At 46.8% G+C, this 19,915-nt stretch overlaps 1 protein-coding gene and 1 pseudogene across 2 annotated transcripts in view; one reads left to right on the top strand and one right to left on the bottom strand.

The window, feature by feature from the left end:
* The first annotated feature begins 5,913 nt into the window (after positions 1-5,913).
* LOC136121934 (large ribosomal subunit protein eL32-like) lies at positions 5,914-6,345 on the top strand (annotated as a pseudogene).
* Positions 6,346-14,897: 8,552 nt separating this feature from the next.
* ATP1B3 (ATPase Na+/K+ transporting subunit beta 3) overlaps positions 14,898-19,915 on the bottom strand; it is a 41,940-nt gene continuing 36,922 nt past the window's right edge. For both annotated transcript variants that reach the window (XM_065876390.1, XM_065876392.1), the window contains 2 exons: positions 17,778-17,864; positions 14,898-15,572 (listed from right to left, as the gene is read on the bottom strand). In XM_065876390.1, coding sequence (XP_065732462.1) covers positions 15,402-15,572; positions 17,778-17,864 — 258 coding nt within the window. In that variant the 3' untranslated portion in view covers positions 14,898-15,401. The remainder of the gene's footprint in view (positions 15,573-17,777; positions 17,865-19,915) is intronic.

The following is a 19,915-nucleotide window of genomic DNA, read 5'->3' as shown; positions in this document are numbered from 1 at the left end:
TGGGAGCCCTTGATAGCGCTGTCTTATATGCAGTCAGCTGGGTGCGTGGTGGGCACGTGGACAGTCGGAAGGGTTTGGCGCAATTGGGGCATGGCAGGATGGGGCCACGTCTTAAAGAGACACTAGGAAATGGTGAAGGAAGCACTCACTTGAATGTTAATGTCCAGTGGGACTTCCCTGGGGGTCCAGGGGTTAAGACTCTGCGCTTCCACTGCAGGGGCCACAGGTTCAATCCCTGGTCGAGGAACTGAGATCCTACAAGCCATGCTGCGTGGCAAAAAAAAAGAATGTTAATGTCCAGGAAGAAAGGCATCCTCCCTTAAAGACTCTCACTTGAGTTGAGCAGACCAAGTCAGTGATGGTGGTGTGGACTGTCCAGCGTTGAAGTGGGGAGCCGGTGCCCGCCCCCTTTCCCAGGGACTTCCTGAAGTGGTGAGCCCAAGCTGGTAGCAGGTCCTCCCTAGGGCCATTTGGCAAACGTGTCCAAGGACCCATGCGAGTAACACTGGATCACTTATTTGGCCATGAGGACGTGCTTTGCTCTTGTGGCCGCATGGGGGATGTCGTGCGAGACTGCTGGGAGTGTCGTTGGTAGCTGTCAACACAGCCAGTGGCCACGGGATTGGCCGGGGAGATGTCCACAGAGCCCCAGCAGTTGTTTACGTCACCCAGTTCCTTGAGCTGGGCTCTGCTGAGGTGACAAGGCATCAGCGAGAAGACGGCCTCAGCCAAGGGTCTTCCCCAGAAGCCAGAACTCATCTGACAATCGACTGTTGCCTTTTTCGGTTCCTACTCCCAGAAGCTAGTTTTCCCCCATTCCATCGGACAGACAAACGGCTACAGTAGTTCCATCCTCCTTCCATTTCTGTGTCTTATTTATTTGAGCGCTGGCTCCTCTAACTGCTGCTTGCGCCTGAGAACACCTCGAAACTTCCCCCGTTTCTTGCCTGGGAAGAGGGCTCCGCGTGTTCATACCGTGAACAACCGCCAAATGCCCGGGAGCTCCCTGCTCACTGCCAGCTCAGCCTTTCTTCCCGAGAGGCCTTTCCAGCTTCCTGCTGAAACTTGCTTTCAGGAAATCCAAGCGTATAAAATGCTCTGTAGTAAAGGCAGGTCTGTATCAGGGTGGGTGAAACCAATCCCACTGAATGCCAAGTACAATTTGTCATGACCCCTCTTTCACTTTCATGCAAATCACTTTGCCATTTCTGCCACTGGGGCACAGCTCCCATCGCCATCCACTTCCTTCTCGCTTGCTTGTCTCCTGCCTTACTCGAGGGCCTCGAGTACTATGATGCCTGCCATACTGAGGTCAGAAGATTTGTTTTCATGCCCTAGCACTTGGCCATGGCCCCCAAAAGCCAGAATTTGATTAGAAATCCCCCAAAGAGTATGCACTAAAGCCCCCAAATAATGGTCCTTAAAAAGGTACCATCTCCACAGGAATTATTTTCAGATTCTGCTAATAAATAGATTTGTTTTTGAACCTCCAGTGAACAAAGTCTTGTATTGCAGCTTTAAAAAAAATATTTTATTTTTGGCTGCATGGGGTCTTCGTTGTGACACATGGGGTCTTCGTTGAGGCACGTGGGCTTCTCTCTAGTTCTGGCGTGCGGGCTCAGTAGTTGCAGTGCGTGGGCTCTCTAGTCGTGGCGTGCAGGCTACAGAGCGCATGGGCTCTGTAGTTGCGGCATGCAGGCTCTCTAATTGTGTCTTGCGTGCTCAGTAGTTGCAGTGCATGGGCTTAGTTGCCCCACAGCACGTGGAAGCTTAGTTCCCTGACCAGGGATCGAACCCACGCCCCCTGCATTGGAAGTGCGTATTCTTAACCATTGGACCACCAAGGAAGTCCCTTGTATTGCATCTTTAATCTGAATACAACAAGAAGTGCTCTCACAGAAGGTGTCTGTAGAACATCTAGGTGCGGCCTGCTTCGTACGATGGGCCATTGGAGCAGTGCTGGGCTCTTCCACTCCTGCCCGTCCTGTGATCATCTAAAAGATGAACAGTTTCCTCAAGGTTTATCAAAATTCAGTTTATAAATCACTATTAACAGTTATAAGAATGATAGATTTTTTACTTTAAAAATACTTGTGGAAATTATTTTTTAAGAACAAAACCCAGGGATTTCCCTGGCGGTCCATTGGTTAAGATTCCATGCTTCCCCCGCAGCGGGCACGGCTTCGATACCTGGTTGGGGAACTAAGATCCCGTGTGCCATAAAGCACGGCAAAAAAAAAAAAACACAAACCAAAACTTTCAAGAGGACACTCTTGAAAGTCAGACTAAAGGCATGTAAGGAGACAGAGACCATCAAAGTGCAGTTCCTACTGGGGGCGGTTAGTGTCCCGCGGGCCTTGTCAGACAGGCAGGCGGGCCGGGGCAGGCCGTGGGGCTGCCTGCTTCTTCCTAGGTGTTGGCTCTGACCCTGGCAGCACCGCAGAGAAGACAGGCAGCTTCAAAAGCCACAGGCTCTGGCTTCCTCACCTGCACTCCTGGATGCAGACCTTTGGAGGAGGCGTCAGTCTTCAAAGACAGTGTTTGTTAATGGGCAACACCTTCTCCAGGGCTTCCAGAGACAAATTCCTCAAAAGACATTTCTAAAACCTCTGGAATGAGGGTCGGTATCAGGGCAGCTGTTCCCTCCTTGTTGGGCCTCTGTGCCAGGAACCTGGCCTGTACGTGACTGGGCAGGTTAAGGACAGGTGTGGCCAAAGAAATCTGCTTGCTGAGGGGAGAGAGTTCCCCCCCCCCCCCCCCCCCCCCCCGTGGCTTCCCCACCCTGAATCCCTTTTGAAAGTCTTCTCAGAGCCTGGAGGGCAAAAGCATGAGCAGGTTGCAGGGTTGGCTGGAGTTAGGCCGGGGAGGTAGGTGCTTGCTGGGGCCACTTCCAGTCGTCATGATAAAGGCCAGACACGGAGCAGATGGGGAAAAAAGTCCAGGAGAAACACCCCGGGCAGAACAAACACAGAAATGAAAAACTGCGACACCCACGTAGCATGAGCCATGTGGGCCACGGAGGCGCTTGGAGGGCCTCGCCCGTCAGCCGGTAGCGGCTGGAAAGCAGCACAATCTCCTGTGAGGTGGCCGTGTGCTTTGCTTAAGTTTTTGTTTGTAAGACTCAACAAATACCAGCTACTGCACTGGGAGTCCCTGATGGAGTTAAAGTCCTGCTGGGTATACGGTAATGGATTGACGAGATAAGTCGGTAACACAGTCTACTCATCTGATGAGCTTGGATGAGCTGGCATTTGAGAAATTTTAGTTGACTACTTTTTTTTTTTGCGGTACGCGGGCCTCTCACTGCTGGGGCCTCTCCCGTCGCGGAGCACAGGCTCCGGACGTGCAGGCTCAGCGGCCATGGCTCACGGGCCCAGCCGCTCCACGGCATGTGGGATCCTCCCGGACCGGGGTACGAATCTGTGTCCCCTGCATCGGCAGGCGGACTCTCAACCACTGCGCCACCAGGGAAGCCCAGTTGATGTTTATTTACATTTGCGTGTGTGTACACAAATTCCGTAATTCCTAGGCATTGTCTGATAACAAAATTCTAATTTTTCTGTAGGATTTTGTCATGTTCAATAAGCAGTATTAGAACACACTCTGCAGTTGACAGTCTGTTGACTTGCTTGGCAAATTTTTAAGCGAAGAGAGACACAGTCAGGAAAGTAGGGAGTATAGCCAGGCTTTGGCCAGATCATTCATGCTGAAGGTGAGTGCTATTTGGTTATTCAGGCGAACCAAAGGGTCAACATAAAGAGTGCGTAGTTCACCTGTTCATGCGTTCATTCATTCACTCGTTTGCACACCTTGACCTGTCTTCCTCCCTCTGATGACAGCTTGTGCGCACGTAGGGGTGAGCTGGCTGGGGCCGTTTGAGGGACCTCCGTGCAAGAGGAGGGAGGGAAGCCCCTGCAGCTCACAGGCTCCAGCATCACAAACCGGCACCCACCTCACTCGGGAATTCTCAGGCTTCACTGTCAGTGGGAGGGAACCCAGGGAAAATCTTTGTCTCTCAGAAATTAGAAGTTCTCTGAAAATAACCTACAACAGGAACTTGTTTCTTATACATGGACTTTCTTTCATCTTTGTAAATTCAGGGCCTGGCACAGTAACTGGTATGTAATGATAGGTTCTTAGTCTTTTTTGAACCAGTGAATGAACGAACGAACGCATGAACAGGTGAACTACGCACTCTTTATGTTGACCCTTTGGTTCGCCCGAATAACCAAATAGCACTCACCTTCAGCATGAATGATCTGGCCAAAGCCTGGCTAACCTGGAAAGACTGACCTCTTAACCATCCTATGTTCTGCTGGATTGAGTCAAGAGAGGACAAGACGGTGAAAAGAGTGAGACATTTGCCTGGCTTCGGAAGTAACTGGGAGATAAGAGCAAATAAGCTGATGCAAGGAGAAAAACTCTGCCTCTTGGGGAGAAGGTCGGGGGGAGCAGGCCTCACTGTCACCCGCCTCTGGGTCCTACCTGACAAATCCTGTCTAGCGACTCGCCCACAGGCCCGACTGTGCTTTTCCAACCAGCCCAGGCCCCTGCGTACTATACGCTTCTCTCCCCACCAGGACGTTAGTAGTTGATTTTCTATGAGCCAGTAAGAGACCATGGAAAGGTGAGGGCTCCACTCTGATAAGTCTCAAGCCAATAAGGTTTGTGTTTCCAATACAGAAACAGCTGCTTCACGCCCGCCCGCCCCCGCCAGTCCGGTACCAGCTAGTTCTGTCTTTCCACTGCTGCCATTAACACACTTGTTCTAACCAGCAGCCACTGGATTTTTCCATACTTGAGTGTGGGCAGCTGTTAACAAGAGAACACCTGCCCAGAGAAGCCAGCAAGCATGGGAAGGAATGAACTTGTTACACAGTCAAAAACAGATGACTAGGAACTACATGAAGTCCGTAGCACTTCCAGCTGCTTTCCATGTCAATTTATCAGTAACAACTCCACAGGAGAAGCTTGAGTGGGAGAGCTGGTGAGGGACTGTCCTAAGGTCACGAAGAGACCAAATCACTTGCAAAAGAGAGTTCCAGCCAGAGAGCTTACCTCACCCAATCTTTGTATCCGGGGAGGGAAAAGCCTTAAATGCTGGAGGGGCCAACACGAGGCTCCCCACAAGCCTTCTCCTCAGAAGTCCATTTTAAAAGGCCTCCTGGGACTTCCCTCGTGGCGCAGTGGTTAGGAATCTGCCTGCCAACGCAGGGGACAAGGGTTTGAGCCCTGGACCGGGAACAGCCCACATGCCGTGGAGCGACTAAGCCCGTGTGCCACAATTACTGAGCCCGCGTGCCACAACTACTGAGCCCATGTGCCACAACTACTGAAGCCCGCGTGCCTAGAGCCCGTGCCCTGCCGCAAGAGAAGCCACCGCAATGAGAAGCCCACGCACTGCAACACCCACGCACCGCAACCAAGAGTAGCCCCCGCTCGCCGCAACTAGGGAAAGCCCGTGCGCAGCAACGAAGACCCAACGCAGCCAAAAATAAAATAAATTTATAAAAAATAAATAAATTTAAAAAAATAAATTAAAAGTCTTCCTGGGCCAGGCACAGAGCTGTTTTCTTAGTCTCTGCACCTACAGGTGTATCACAGGCCAGGGATGCACCTCTCTTGGGGCAAAACTCTTTTAGTCATTTGTAGGTTGAATTAGCGACTAGTCTTTGATGGGGCAAGATACTTTTCTACTACCCCAGGGAACTGCCGCCAACCCCTAGCAAGTTTCCCAAGCTGAACGGTGAGCACTGGCTCCAGATGCCCACGGTGGTCAGAGTGGGCCTGGACCAGGGAGACTCTGAGGGAAGACAGAAATCCTTTGTTCCTAAATAATGAATCTTCTTTAACAGTAATGGCTCTCTTCTTCGGCGCTGCCTACAGAGCGGGCAGCATCTCCTACCCGGGATCATGGCTACCCTCAGACCACTCGTGAAGCCCAAGATGGTCAAAACCTGATGAACCAAGAAGTTCATCTGGCACCAGTCAGGCTGATGTGTCAGAATGAAGCGGAACTGGTGGAAGCCCAGAGGCATTGACAACAGGGTGTGCAGGAGATTCAAGGGCCAAAGGTTGATGCCCAACATCAGTTACGGAAGCAACAAGGAAACAAAGCACGTGCTGCCAGTGGCTTCCGGAAGTTCCTGGTCCACAGTGTCAAGGAGCTTGAAGTGCTGCTGACGTGCAACAAGTCTTTCTGTGCTGAGACTGCTCTCAACCTCTCCTCCGAGAACTGCAAGGCCGTTTTGGAGAGAGCAGCCCAGCTGGCCACCAGTCACCAATCCCAACACCAGGCTGCACAGTGAAAAAATGAATAGACAGCTCGTGTGCACATTGTGTTAATAAAACCATGAAACTTGGCCAAAAAAAAAAAAGACACACCAGTAATAAAAAGCAGCTAAGGCATCTAGCGCTAATTGCCAGGCACTCTTCTAAGCACTCGCCCTACTTCACAGACAAAACTAAGGAAACAGAGAGGTTACTGTCCAAGGTCACACAGCTCTGAGCAGGGGGCAGATTGAGGACTGAAGGCGAGCAGCCTGGCTCCAGGCTGTGCTCTTAAGGATAAATTAGAGCTGCCCCTAGTCCCTCCAAGGCAGTCTTTTCAATTCTGGTAAGTGTATTGTCTTTAAGTTTTATACAAAGAAATTCACGTCAAACAGGCTGTCACTTGACCCAGAGTTAGTTGGGGGCGGGGTGAGGGTGGTCAGTTCTCTGGGTTTTGAGGGGAACGAGAGGCTGGCGTTGAGATCTGTGCAGTTAGTTGGGACAGTGGCCCAGGAAAGAATGACTAAGGCCGAGAACAAAGCCCCTTTCTCTCCTGCGCCAGCCTCTCCCAGGGAGGGGAGTGTCTTTTGGAAGTGGGGTCCCCAGCAGGCGGTGTCTGAAGGTGGCATGGTTGTGCCCACAAGTCTCCTGTGTTTGCCTCCCTGCCCACCTCTTGACCCTGTGAGTTTCTTTCTCATGCAAGCTCTCCCCAAATGGTGGCCAGATGGTCCCCAGCAGCTGCTGGATTCCTCACTGCCCTCCAGCCCTCTAGCCCAGAGGTCAGCGCTTCTCCTGACCAGTGTCTTGGGGTTTACTCTTCTTGGACCAGCCTGGGCCACATGCCACCCCGACACCAACCAGTGTGGCTGCAAAGAGCATGCAGATGAGCTCGGCCCGGGCAACCCCGCGCCCTTGGAAACAGGTCAGTGTGGCAGCCCTGCCTGGACTGCGTGGCCTGAGGTGGGGAACATCAAGGCGCTGTGATGGGCCTGGCAGAGACAGGTCAGGGCAGGAAGAGACACGGACACCCGCATTTACCCAGAGCAGCCTTGCTGGAGGAGACCCGCTTAAAAGTGAAAGCATTTGCATTCTACAGCAACACTGTTTTATGTGCTGCTGTGAAGTCAAACAGTGGGTGGGGGTGGTCTGGGCACTTACAAAAACAGCCATGCTTTTCAATAGTGCGTTGAAACGCTGGAATGCATGGGATGGCAGGTCTGGAGCAAAGATCTGGATTTCCACTGCAGCTCCACTAAAAGTAAGTCCCTGGGCTGGACTTGTTTCCATCCTCACAGAAGGGGAGGCTCACCTCCGCCCTCCATGCCTCACAGGCATTTCAGGAGAAATATGAATGTGAAAGTGCTTAGTGCTGTTGCAGGAATGTTCAATCCTGAGCAAGATCCCTCAGGAACTGGGGCAAAGTGAGTATGGCCAGAAGTCAGTACGACAGACGACAAGTGCAGGGGCCTCTGGGGCCTTGGAGGACGGGCTGTCACAGGCAGCGCCGGGTGGGAGGGGAGACCAGAGGGCCACAGAGGGCAGGCTCCTGGGCTCGGGGGACTGACAATCACAGCTGAGAAAACACACACTTCACAGACTTGATACTTCTGCATCAGGAAACGGCACGAATGATCAGGTCTAAATAGAACAGAGAAGCACTGACCAGCAGAGAGGCCTGCGAACACAGCGGGCGGGCGTGGAGCCGCACATCCCCGGGGCAGGACAGCTGTGGACAGAGGTATATCCCCGGCAGGCAGGGGACAGTCGGGCCGGCGAGAGATTGAGTGCTACCTCAGGGGACCACCCATTTCAGAGGCCCTGTAATTAGCAGACACACAAACAATGGCGACATAGTACATGGAGAGAGCTGAAAAGGGTGAAAAGACCCGACTGCTACTACGTATAAAATAGATAACCAACAAGGACCTGCTGTATAGCACAGGGAACTACACTCAATATTTTGTAATGATCTATACAGGAAAAGAATCTGAAAAAGGATATATATACATATATATATCTCTTGTGCTGTATACCTGAAACTTACGTGATATCGTAAATCAACTATACTTCAATAAAAACAAAAGACTTTGAAAAAAAATAAAAATAAATAAAAGACCCAACTGGGCGTGTCTGCACTCGGTCTCTGCAACAGTTCAGAGAACAGGCTGTGCTTACCTGCCCAGGCCAACCCTAATCAGAAGGCTCTTCATGGAAAAGACATCCAAGAAACCCGTTCAGACTGTAAGGAGGAAACGCACCAGTGGCTGCTGTTCGCATCTGCAGTTTCAACACGGAAGGTAACCACTAGTTGGGGTTCCTCTTGTAAAGCTGCCACAGAGGTCTGGGGCTCCCCGAATCTGGCTGATGCTTGGGGTCTGCTAGGGAACCACCTTACTTAGGAGGCCTCGTTAACAAACTTCCTTGGATGGATTTTGGGATAGTCTGTCTTTAAAACAGCTGCTTCTGAGGGATCCAGATGACAGTCAAATTACCACATGAGATTTTCAAGGAGCCCTTGTGCTACTTTTAAACCCTAATGTGTGTTTCTTGTATTTACTTGCTACACACATATAAACATCACTATTCTTTTCCAACTAATACGGATTTTAAATTCTGCTCGCTACACCAGATAAACTTCTTGTCCATTGGAGTTATTTAAGGATCTGATAGAATCTTCTACAATCCTTTCTCTCGGAGCATTTATAAAATGCAAATATCAAATTTTTAAAAAAGTGGGGGGGGAATCCCCTGGCGGTCCAGGTTAAGACTCCACATTTTCACTGCTGAGGGCGCGGGTTCGATCCCTGGTTGGGGAACTAAGACCTCACAAGACGCGTGGCTCAGCCATAATAATAAAAAATGAAATAAAAGGCAAGTATCCTGAAGACTGCGTCTGCAGGTGTGATTATTGCCGTCCTTCTGGGTGGCTCCAGACTTAAAGCCATTTAAAGTCAGTTCTAACATGTCTCCTCAGAAAGAGGCTCCCCAGACCTGCTGAGCGCTGGCTGAGGGCTGTGGACTGAAGGTGTGAGCAACGTGTGGACCAGGCCTACTCTGGCCAGGGGCCATCACCTCCTGGAAGGGCCGCAAAGACAGCCACCACACACACAGCCTACCAGAAGCAGTTTCAGCCTTGCTGTAGTTGCTGGGCTGTTAAGTTCCACGAGGGCAGGGATCTTGTTTTGACCCCCAGTGTACCCCAAGCTCCTAGTACATTGCCTGGCACACACTGGGTGCTCAATTAAAAAAAAAATTTTTTTTTTTAAATGAATGAGTCCATTCCTTCTCACTAAGTGATAGCAACTTTGCAGAGTTTTCTTTGTTGATGAGGTGGGTTCCCTTCATCTCCAAGCCGGTGGCCCCCAGAAGCTGACCTTCTATTCAGCTGGGAGAAAGGGTATGCTGGCGAGGACGTTGTTAAAGGTCAGGCTGGCACCATGCTGTCCTCAGGAAGCTGGAACCATGGCTGCAGGCTCTTGTCCTCCCCCAGGGCCTCAGAAAATAAGCACAGGACATGGAAATGCCCCATCTGCAGCCAGGTCCTGCCTGCTGTGCAGGCCACGGATCACAGACGTGAGGCTCACGATCCAGAAGCCAGGGGCTCACGACACAGGGCACCCCTCCACCTCGACCTCTGTGAATACTAGTTCACAGCCGAGCAACACGTATCCGAGGCCTTTCTTCTCTCAGTTCTCATTTCCTCCCTCCTCTGCCCTGGCTCCGAATCCCAGGTGCTGCACTGACCAGGACGGTGCACGAGAGCCTCGTGGGCAAAGGAGATCCTCAGAGTAGCAGCACACAGGAGCCCGTCAGGAGGGCAGACTTTCAGGCCCCACCCTAGACGTGGCTGCGTCAGAACATGCATTTTAAACAGGATTCCTTGAATGAATCACATGCCGAGACTTGAGAAGTACTGGGTTGGAGCATCCGCTCTTCATTGAGAAAATGACCATCTTCGCTTTCTAGCTGCTGCTGAAACAAATGACCACAGATTTAGTGGCTTCAGATGATACTCATTTATTCTCTCCATGGTTGTGGTCAGCCGTCTTGGTGGGCTGGGCTGGGCTCTCCTCTGGAGGCTCAGGGAAGACTGGGCTTCCAGAATTCGGTTGCTTCTCCTGTTTCCACACGGCCCCCTTCATTATCAGAAGAGCAGCTGGGCGTCTTCTCACACTTCGGACCCGACTTCTGCTTCAGGCTCCCACGATTACACTGAGCACTCTGGATGATCCAGGATAATCTCCCCATTTTAAGGTCAACTGGTTAGTAACCTTAATTTCATCTGCGAAGTCCCTATTGCCACGGGATACAACATAAGCACAGGTGTGACACCAGAAGGCAGAGGTCACGGGGGCCCCAATTCTGCTTACCACAGTGATTTCATCAGCAGTAGGTCCAAACCCGGATGAATGGTCTCAGAAGGGCACCCGCAAGCGCTCTGAATGCTCGGTCATCTCTGTTGGCGCCTCTCCCTGCCACGCCTCATTTGGTTCTTCCTGCCTGACCCTTAGTTTCACTCCAGTTACCACTGCCTGCCCCCTACCCTGCCATACAGTCTCAACACATCTCAACTCCCTCCCACCCAAGAGAGCTCTTATCTGAGGGTGCACATAATTCTGCAGGAAGTCCATCCTTTCCATGCCATCTCAGCTCTTCTCAGCCACCCAGAGGGAAGATCACAAGGAACAAGGCTAATGCCAAAACAAGATGGCACCCACGCCTGCCACTTCATGTCACCCCTCACTCTCCCTCGGCTCTGGCGTTAGAGACCTGGGGCTCTGACCTGCAGAACAGAAGGGGTGCTGGACGCGTGAGTGTCAGCAGAAGGTCTCTGGGAGCTCAGCACCACCCCAAGGTCACCTGAGCCAGCAGCCCTGCACACTCTCCAATTCCAGACAGACTCATACTTGAGTGGATAGAGTGGTCCTGTCTTCAAGCAAATCCAGAACTAACGCTAGCCTGTCACTAGCTGGTTGGTCACCAGTCAAATCCAGTTTATTCTTATGAAGGCCCTTCTGAGTTATCCCAAGGCCACACAAATAATCTGGAAAGAGAGGGTTAGGAGACATGCTCCGCTTTGGTTTTCATACTCAAATATCAGCCCTTACCAGTCTTGACTCCCTAGTGAATTCTGTTCCTAAAAAGCAAGCCCATCCTCAATGGACAAATCCTGCCATCCGTGACAAGGGTTAAAGGCTGTTCCATGCTCCTGAAAGCAAATGCAGAAACCATTCCCGAAAAGTTGTGAAGTGACTTATTTGAAGGACAAGTCACTGGAATGTCACGAAATTGGTTTGTTGAAAAAGCAGACACACTGATCTCTGTGTGCCCTCCAGTATGAAGGAAGCCCTCCTGGGAACAGATCTCCCTCCCTGGAGTACCAGTCAGCCGCAGGCCGGTCTCAGGGAGGCGCCGCACAAGGACCCGCGGCTCAAAACACAGCTCCTTCTATGCGGGAACCAATGGAGCTGAAAAACTCTGAAACCAATGTAGCAGATCCTGTTGAGCCTTCTTTAAACTCCAACTTGACAAATTTATTAAAGCAAGAAAAGCCAAGGGAAATGAAAAATCCCACGTGGACGACAGTTTCAAATTCACCCATCTGTGACCCCTGCCCTCATACAAACCTGCTGCACAAGGCCACAGGCAGCCAGGAAGGACTTTCAACTCCTTCTCTACCACACCCCTCCCAGTGATCAACAACCCGCCAATGCAGCAGCAACACCGTACTTACCCTGTTTCCAGTTACCAGGAAGGAAACACTCCCGAAAAACCTGCAACCTCGGAAGGAGGGGGAGCCTTTGGAAACTCACATTTATAAACATCTACTACATGTTGGCGTGGCATATATATTTTCTCATTTAATCCTCACCGCCCTGAAGGGGGGCAACACCCTCATTGTACAGTTAAAATGAGAACCGCAGCTCAGAAGGGTAAGTACCCTGGCCTGAGATTTCCAAACAATCAAATGCAAATCAAGATTTAATGCCAATTTTCCCTCCCTCTCCTTCCACAATGAATGATCGGGGATTTCACGTGAAGTTCTCTCTTCCAACAGACTCTACACAGAATCTGGGAAGTCCTCCTCACAGACTGTACCTTCAGTGATAGGCAGTCCTACCGGATTTCGTGAAGAGGACAGACCAGCCTTTCTTATCTCACTGCTGCATGTGGCGGGGAAGCTACCACTAAGAAAGGACAACGCGGCTTAAGTTATAGGACGAACTACACACGTTCGAGGTAGGGAGAGTTCACCTTGTACAGAAAACCCTACTAAGACACTATAATACGGTCTAAGGCTGAGTCTGTATGTCCAAATTGGGATTGAACTAGACTGTAATTTGTTCCCTCCCACCCATGGAAGTGATCAAAGTGAAATAAGAGTTCATTTGTATAAAAAAATTCCAAGTATAAAACAGCTTGGAGATCTACGGAAACTAACACATAATTTTCTTTGAGCTAGATATATAACATACCTGTTGAATTTTAAGTAGCAGCTAAAGTCAAATGACAGTGGAATCTTCTCCATCCAGTAATCAGACTAGTGCCAGACTCAACCGCTTGAGGATGCAAAGCTGGTTGTCTTTAGTCCTTTGTCCCCTTGCTATTCAAACTGTGGTCTGTGAATAGCAGGCTAGGCATCACTTAGGAGGCTGCTGAGTGTACAGAATCTCTCCTATGGAATCAGAACCTGCCTGTTAACAAGATGCCCAGTGAAGCTCTGAGGAAAACCTGAAATGTAGCAGAAACGCAGACTCAAAGCACGTCCAGGGCTCCCTTCATTCCTAGTCACCCTTTGCATACAGACCCAGCCCCTTCCCATACTGACTGTCTCGGGGGACCTTTGGAATAACCCAGGCCCCCCCACCTCCCTCACATGTACCTGCCATCATCTCAGAGCCTGTTCCCTCCTAGTTTAAGATTTTCAAGAGACCACATCTCTTCATCTCTTTATCCTCAGAGTCTGGCAACTCATTACCTGGCCCACAGCAGGCTTGGGATAAAGTTGCTAAACTCCCCTAATTTCAACACAAAAGAGAACCAGGAAGAGTTGGGTGCGTCAACTAAGGTCACAGGCAGTCAGGGGCCAAGCCACGACCAACCTTCTGAACCAAGGAGGCACAAATGGGACTCATGTCTATGTCCCTTTTTTCTTTCTTTCCAAAACCCACTCACCCATTCTGGATATCTCAATTCTTGTCACATGTTCTGAGAAATGCTTTGCTTCTGCCTAAGCTCATTAAAACAAAAATTCCACCCACACTATACTTCAAAAGATACAAAAATACAAAATTAACTGAATACTTAATGATATGGATTTCACGTGAGCCAGAGTTGACAGCTGCTGAGGACCTGTTCACACTTGGCCAACTAAAACGGTGTCCTGGTTGCAGCCCATGACACTGCTCTGCCATCACAGCGTCTTTTCTCCTTGTTTTATACTCTTAAGAGACAGGGTAGGTTTGCTTTACTAACAACCCCAAGAATCATTTTCTTCAGTTGCAAAGGAGGCTTCTACAATGAAAATCTGTTATCACTAAGATCTTAGTGACAGAGCAAACCTCCCAATGGCACTGAGTGACAACTACCCAAGCGTTCAGGCTGCTCCTGGGCCACCAAGGCCCATCTGGCCAGTCAAGGCCACCCAGAGCACTCATGTTTCCTCCAGACAGCAATTCCTGAGCCACCAAGGCCCATCTGGCCAGTCAAGGCCACCCAGAGCACTCATGTTTCCTCCAGACAGCCATTCCTGAGCCAGCTGGGTTGGGTCCCACTCGTCCTGGCTTGCACCAACACAAAGAAAACCTCAAGAATATTAGCCCTGCCTTTTTTTAAGGAGAAAAGTAACAATTTTTAAAAATAGGCTTTAAAAAAACCACAGATCATGTGGGAAGCACACCTTTCTCAACAGAGGAGAAAGTAGCTCACGTTATGACAAAGAATCATACCAAACACCTCAGACTGAAGGAGGAAATATTTCATGACTCTAATAAGACAATGCTGAAATAAAACTGTTCAGTTGGAAGCTTTGAATAAGTTCCAAGTGTTTATATTTCAATTTGTAGAGTCCACAGTCTGCTAAATAAAAGCAGTAGCAAGATTTCACAAACTATTATACAATTTAAATCTTATGAATTTAATTTCGTAAAAATTTAGGTGCACATATTCTTACCTTGGTAGTTTTGTTTTTGTTTGTTTTTTCTTTTTGCGGTACTCGGGCCTCTCACTGTTGTGGCCTCTCCCGTTGCGGAGTACAGGCTTCTGACGCGCAGGCTCAGTGGCCATGGCTCACGGGCCCAGCCGCTCCGCGGCATGTGGGATCCTCCCAGACCGGGGCACGAACCCGTGTCCCCTGCATCGACAGGCGGACTCTCAACCACTGCGCCACCAGGGAAGCCCAGGTGCACATATTCTTACTGGCTAACCTAAAAATGCAGTTTTTATCTAGGGTCTAAAATACTTTAATCTTAATACTTTAAAAGATTTAGTTCCAGCACTGAAAATAATCCCGTCACTTTTTTTGTTTGTTTTTACATGTTTTACAACAAAAAGGTGGTGCTCCTAGTCAGAAAGATCCACAGACTAATTCAGCATGTAAAAAATAACTTTACAAAACATCCAAGACAACCTTTCAAATCCACTTTTATTTTCCTTTTTCCTGCTCACATACAGAACTTCTCCACACACTGCATTTCTTGCAGCTATAAAGTCATTTGACGTTGGTCAGGTACCATTTTATCCCCTAAAACTTTGCTGGCATCAAAATATGACAGTTAACCAGTGTTAAATCTATAAAATATTTACATAGCACAGCACATTAAGCTTTAGACACTTGGCAATTAAACCACATAAAAATTGGACAAACCCCCATCCTACATGTTCAGAATCAGCTGTTCACAGTCCCTATCTGGTGACTGTACATCGTTCAAAAGGCAGCAGAGGCAACAGGCAGTTACTTTGAAGGACACCGAACACTATGGTCTGGAAGCACATTGTGATGCTACCCCAGTGTCATGCACCACTCCACCTTTCTCCAAGGCGGTCTCATAATTCTGGAATGGCAGGTCCAGCTGATACCAAATGAAGACAGACAACACAACGTTTACTCTGTGGAGATATCTTAACTCCTACTATGGACGCATGGTGATTTTGAATACAACGCGTCCTAAAAACTTGTCACGATCATCCTGGTTTTTTAGGTTGGGTGATCCATCAATCTTGCACTCAACTGTGACTTCGTTTATGTCATTTCTATTACCAAAGCTGAGCTGGACGGCAACTAATGGCTGTAGATAGCTCCCCTGGCAAATAAAGGAAAATACATTAATTCAAATTCTGCAATAACTTTACACTTTATCAGGGGTTTGTTTATTCTGTAAAATTAAAAAAACAAAATTTTAATTTAATAATTAGATCTATTATTTTTTTAATCCTCTACCTTTTTTTCCCCCTTAGCTGGATATTCATTTATTTTCACTTTAATTTTTATTGATAAAAGTGTTTGTGACTATGAATTTTCCTCTAAGCACTGCTTTAAACGTATTCCATAGGTTGTGATTATGTTGTGCTTCATTGTTTTTTAGATATTCTATAATCTTGGTTTGAGTTTCCCCCTTTCCCCAAAAGTTGATTAGAGAGTTACCACCTCCTCCCTCTTTTGGAAGGGCCCTTTTATTTCAATAATTTCTAGTTTTCCTGCATTGTGATCAGAAAGTATTGTTGTAATATATTTCTATTTTATGAAACTTGAGCATGCATTTTTTATGATAAAGTTTTGTGACTGTTCTGGGTGTCTGAGAAGGATATGTATTGTATCTATCTATATATTAGTATGTTTGATAAACATGCAGAAGATCTACCTCACTGATTATGTTACTTGGGTTTCTAACATCCTTACTTATGGTTGCTGTGTGACTTGGTATAAAAGTATACTCAAAATTGTTTTGCCATCACTGTGGTTTCTAAATACAATTCTTCACTAAAAGGAACTAGGGGCTGATTCCAGGGCTGAGGCAGGAAAGTACAAGAAGAACCTGGAACATCTTGTGGTGCCAGAAAGTAGGGAAGTGCTATAGGAATCAAGGGAACATGTCTAAAGGACACAGGAGCCAGAGCCAGCCTGAAGGTCTCCCACCAGCCAAATCTGGGACAACATTAGCACCAAAATAAATGATTATAACATATAACCCCTGAATTAAATAAGAATCCGTAAGAATATACTGATATAAATAAATAAACAGTGGAGAAGGAAAAGCTCTTCCTTAGAGTGGAATGCCAACTAGTAAAGGGAAAAAGAAAAGATTAGAAAAAACATTTGAGAACAATTCTATTAGTAACTGATTGTGGAAAGAATTGACAAATGCTAAAGTTATAGGAGAAATAATTTTATAAATTCTCCAAGTATTCTCCCCACATGATACTTATTACAAAGAAAAAAAAAAGTGTAACTTTACATTAGGGAAACCTGGCTGACCCCACCCTAATAAGGTTAACACATCACCATTAATGGGACTCAACACCACGTCCCTCCTGATATGCTATTCTGAAAAGGACATAACATTTCTTCTGAGGCATTCCTGCCGAAAAGGTACAACCTACATTTAATCATGAAAAACATCAGATAAACTCAAACTGAGGAACATAAACCAACAAAGTAAGCCAAAAAAGGCCTGTACTCATTTCTGAAGAGCTCAAGGGCATGAAACAGACAGATGGAGGAACTGTTCCAGGTTATAGGTGACTAACAGTGTAACATCCTAGACCAGGAAAAAACTTTTTTTTTTTTTTTGCAATAAAGGACATTATTGGAACAACTGGTGACATTTCAACAAGATCTGTAGATTAGATAATAGTACAGTATCAATGCTAATGGTTATATATGATAATGTCCTTATTTTTAGGAAATTTAATGTAAAGAGGCACCATGTTTATCACTGAGTGCCAATGATGGTTCAGGGGGAAAAATTATATATATATATTTTATATACATATATATACATACATATATGTGTATATATATATGGAGACTAATAAGACAAATGGGAGATCTGTGTAAAGGGTCTATAGGAACCCTTTGTACTATTCTAGCCACTTTATGTTTAAAATCATTTCAAAATAAAAAGTTTACTAGTATACATACGAAATGCTACTTATATACACATACTTAAAGAAAAACTATGGAAGAAATTACGCTACAATAATAGTTATTCTCTGGATAATGACTTCTTTACTACTTCTCTATATTCTTTAAATAAGCACACCCTAAGAAATGAAAGAGGAAACTGTATTTTGAAAATAATCATCCTTTAACTTAGCTGCTTTGGTTTTGTGTTTGTAGTTAAGATCTGGAGTCTCCATTTGCCATCACCATTTGTATTTAAAAACCAGAATAGATGATGCACACGTTACATAGGGCATACGTCTACCTAATCCAGACAACTGGCATTTTAATACAGACTACCAATTTTCCAAGAGTCCCTACCACTTAAGAACTTCTAAATACTTACATGCAATTTTTTCCCATAATATGGAAAATATTTTAAATCTATCATTCCATTGGAAGGATAAGTTGATAGCAATGCTGTGTTTTCACCCTAAAGTTGAAAACAAAACAAACCCTTTTTAGGTCACAAAAAATAGCTTTTAAAAATGTATTTTTATTAAAGCAGTATCCATTATGGACAGTATGAAGAAACTACAATGTTGCTCCAACTGTATTCACTACAAGTGTATTTTTGAAAAGAGACTTACTCATGTTGATTTAAACCGTTTGACACAAACTATCCTGATTTCCTAATATATCTTATATACTTTTCCATGACAGTCCCTTTAACTTACAGCCAGATCTACTCATGCAATGTCTGTAAAAATCTTATCTGCCTTCCAACTACCAAATGCCAGTTCTCCAGCCACTGACAGCAGGAATGCACAAGTAGGTCTGGGACCAATGAACCCTAAAATGAATAAAATATTGTGCTTCCAGACTGGAAAGCAATAGCTGCCACACCTAGAAGGTACCACTCAGGCCTGGGAGGCAGCAGGTCCAGAAGTGTCACATGATTAACAACCATGATAACTGTAACCAGAGGTGGAAACTATGATGCAGCTGACACACTGCTGGGGAAAATTTAAAGTACTCCAAGGAATACCCTTAACTAATTTAAATACCACATTTCCCTGGAATAATTTTTACGGGCACATGTAAATCAGTTAGAAGTATTATATATCTACTGCAATTATATTCCACGTATTAAAAAAGCTGATACAGGAACTTCCCTGGCGGTCCAGTGGTTAAGCCTCTGCGCTTCCACTGCAGGGGGCACGGATTCCATCCCTGGTCAGAGAACTAAGATTTGGGATGCCACTAGGCACAGCCAAAAAATAAATTTAAACAAACAAACAAGCAAACAAAAAACTGATCCAACAAAAAAGAAACAGACTCTCAGATATAGAAAACGAATTAGTAGTTACCTTTGGGGAGAGGGGCAATATAGGGGTAGGGGATTAAGAGGTACAAACTACCATGTATAAGAAAAGCTGGGCTTCCCTGGTGGCACAGTGGTTGGGAATCCGCCTGTCAATGCAGGGGACACGGGTTTGAGCCCTGGTCCGGGAAGATCCCACATGCCGCGGAACAACTAAGTCCGTGTGCCACAACTACTGAGCCTGCGCTCTAGAGCCCACAAGCCACAACTACTGAGCCCGCGTGCCACAGCTACTGAAGCCCACGTGCCTACAGCCTGTGCTCCGCAACAAGAGAAGCTACCGCAATGAGAAACCCACTCACTGCAACAAAGAGTAGCCCCCACTCACCGCAACCAGAGAAAGCCCGCATGCAGCAACGAAGACCCAACGTAGCCAAAAACAATAAATAAAATAAATTTATAAAAAAAATAAAGCTACAAGGATAAACTATACAGCACAGGGAATATAGCCAATATTTTATAATAACTATACATGAAGTATAATATTTAACAATTGTGTATCACTGTGTTGCACACCTGAAACTTATGTAATATTATAAATCAACCATACCTCAAAAAAAACCTGATATACAAGATAATGATACAAATCTAGTATTCTTCTTGAAAAATAAGCAATTTATGAAAATTCTCATGTAACACATTCTGAGCAGACCCAATATTAATGACTGTAACTTTTACACATACTGAGTAGATGACAGATAACAATGATTAAAATCAGTGGCAACTTCAGAAGGCACTAATTAAAACAAAACGTTACTAAATGTTTGCACTCTAGATTTGAATAAACGAATTTCTACTTTTGAAAGCATACATGAAACACGATAGCAAAAGTAAGAATCTTCTCTAAGGGAAGCGGTATTCTGCTTACTTCCCTTAACCACCATGAAGCAGCAGATGTGCATGGGGTGAGAGAAACACATGGACAAGCGACACAGGCAAGAAAGCAAAGCATAAAGCGATGACAACCCACAAAAAGGGCAAGTTCTAACGATCCAGATCAACAATACGTAAAAAGAACAGGAGAGGGGCTTCCATGGTGGCACAGTGGTTAAGAATCCGCCTGCCAACGCAGGGGACATGGGTTCGAGCCCTGGTCAGGGAAGATCCCACATGTCGTGGAGCAACTAAGCCCACATGCCACAAGTATGGCACGCCTAGAG

The sequence above is a fragment of the Phocoena phocoena genome, chromosome 4, assembly GCF_963924675.1.
Source record: "Phocoena phocoena chromosome 4, mPhoPho1.1, whole genome shotgun sequence".
Lineage (NCBI taxonomy): Eukaryota > Metazoa > Chordata > Mammalia > Artiodactyla > Phocoenidae > Phocoena > Phocoena phocoena.
Note: the sequence above shows the minus strand (reverse complement) of the source record. Positions and strands in the feature narration are given on the sequence as shown.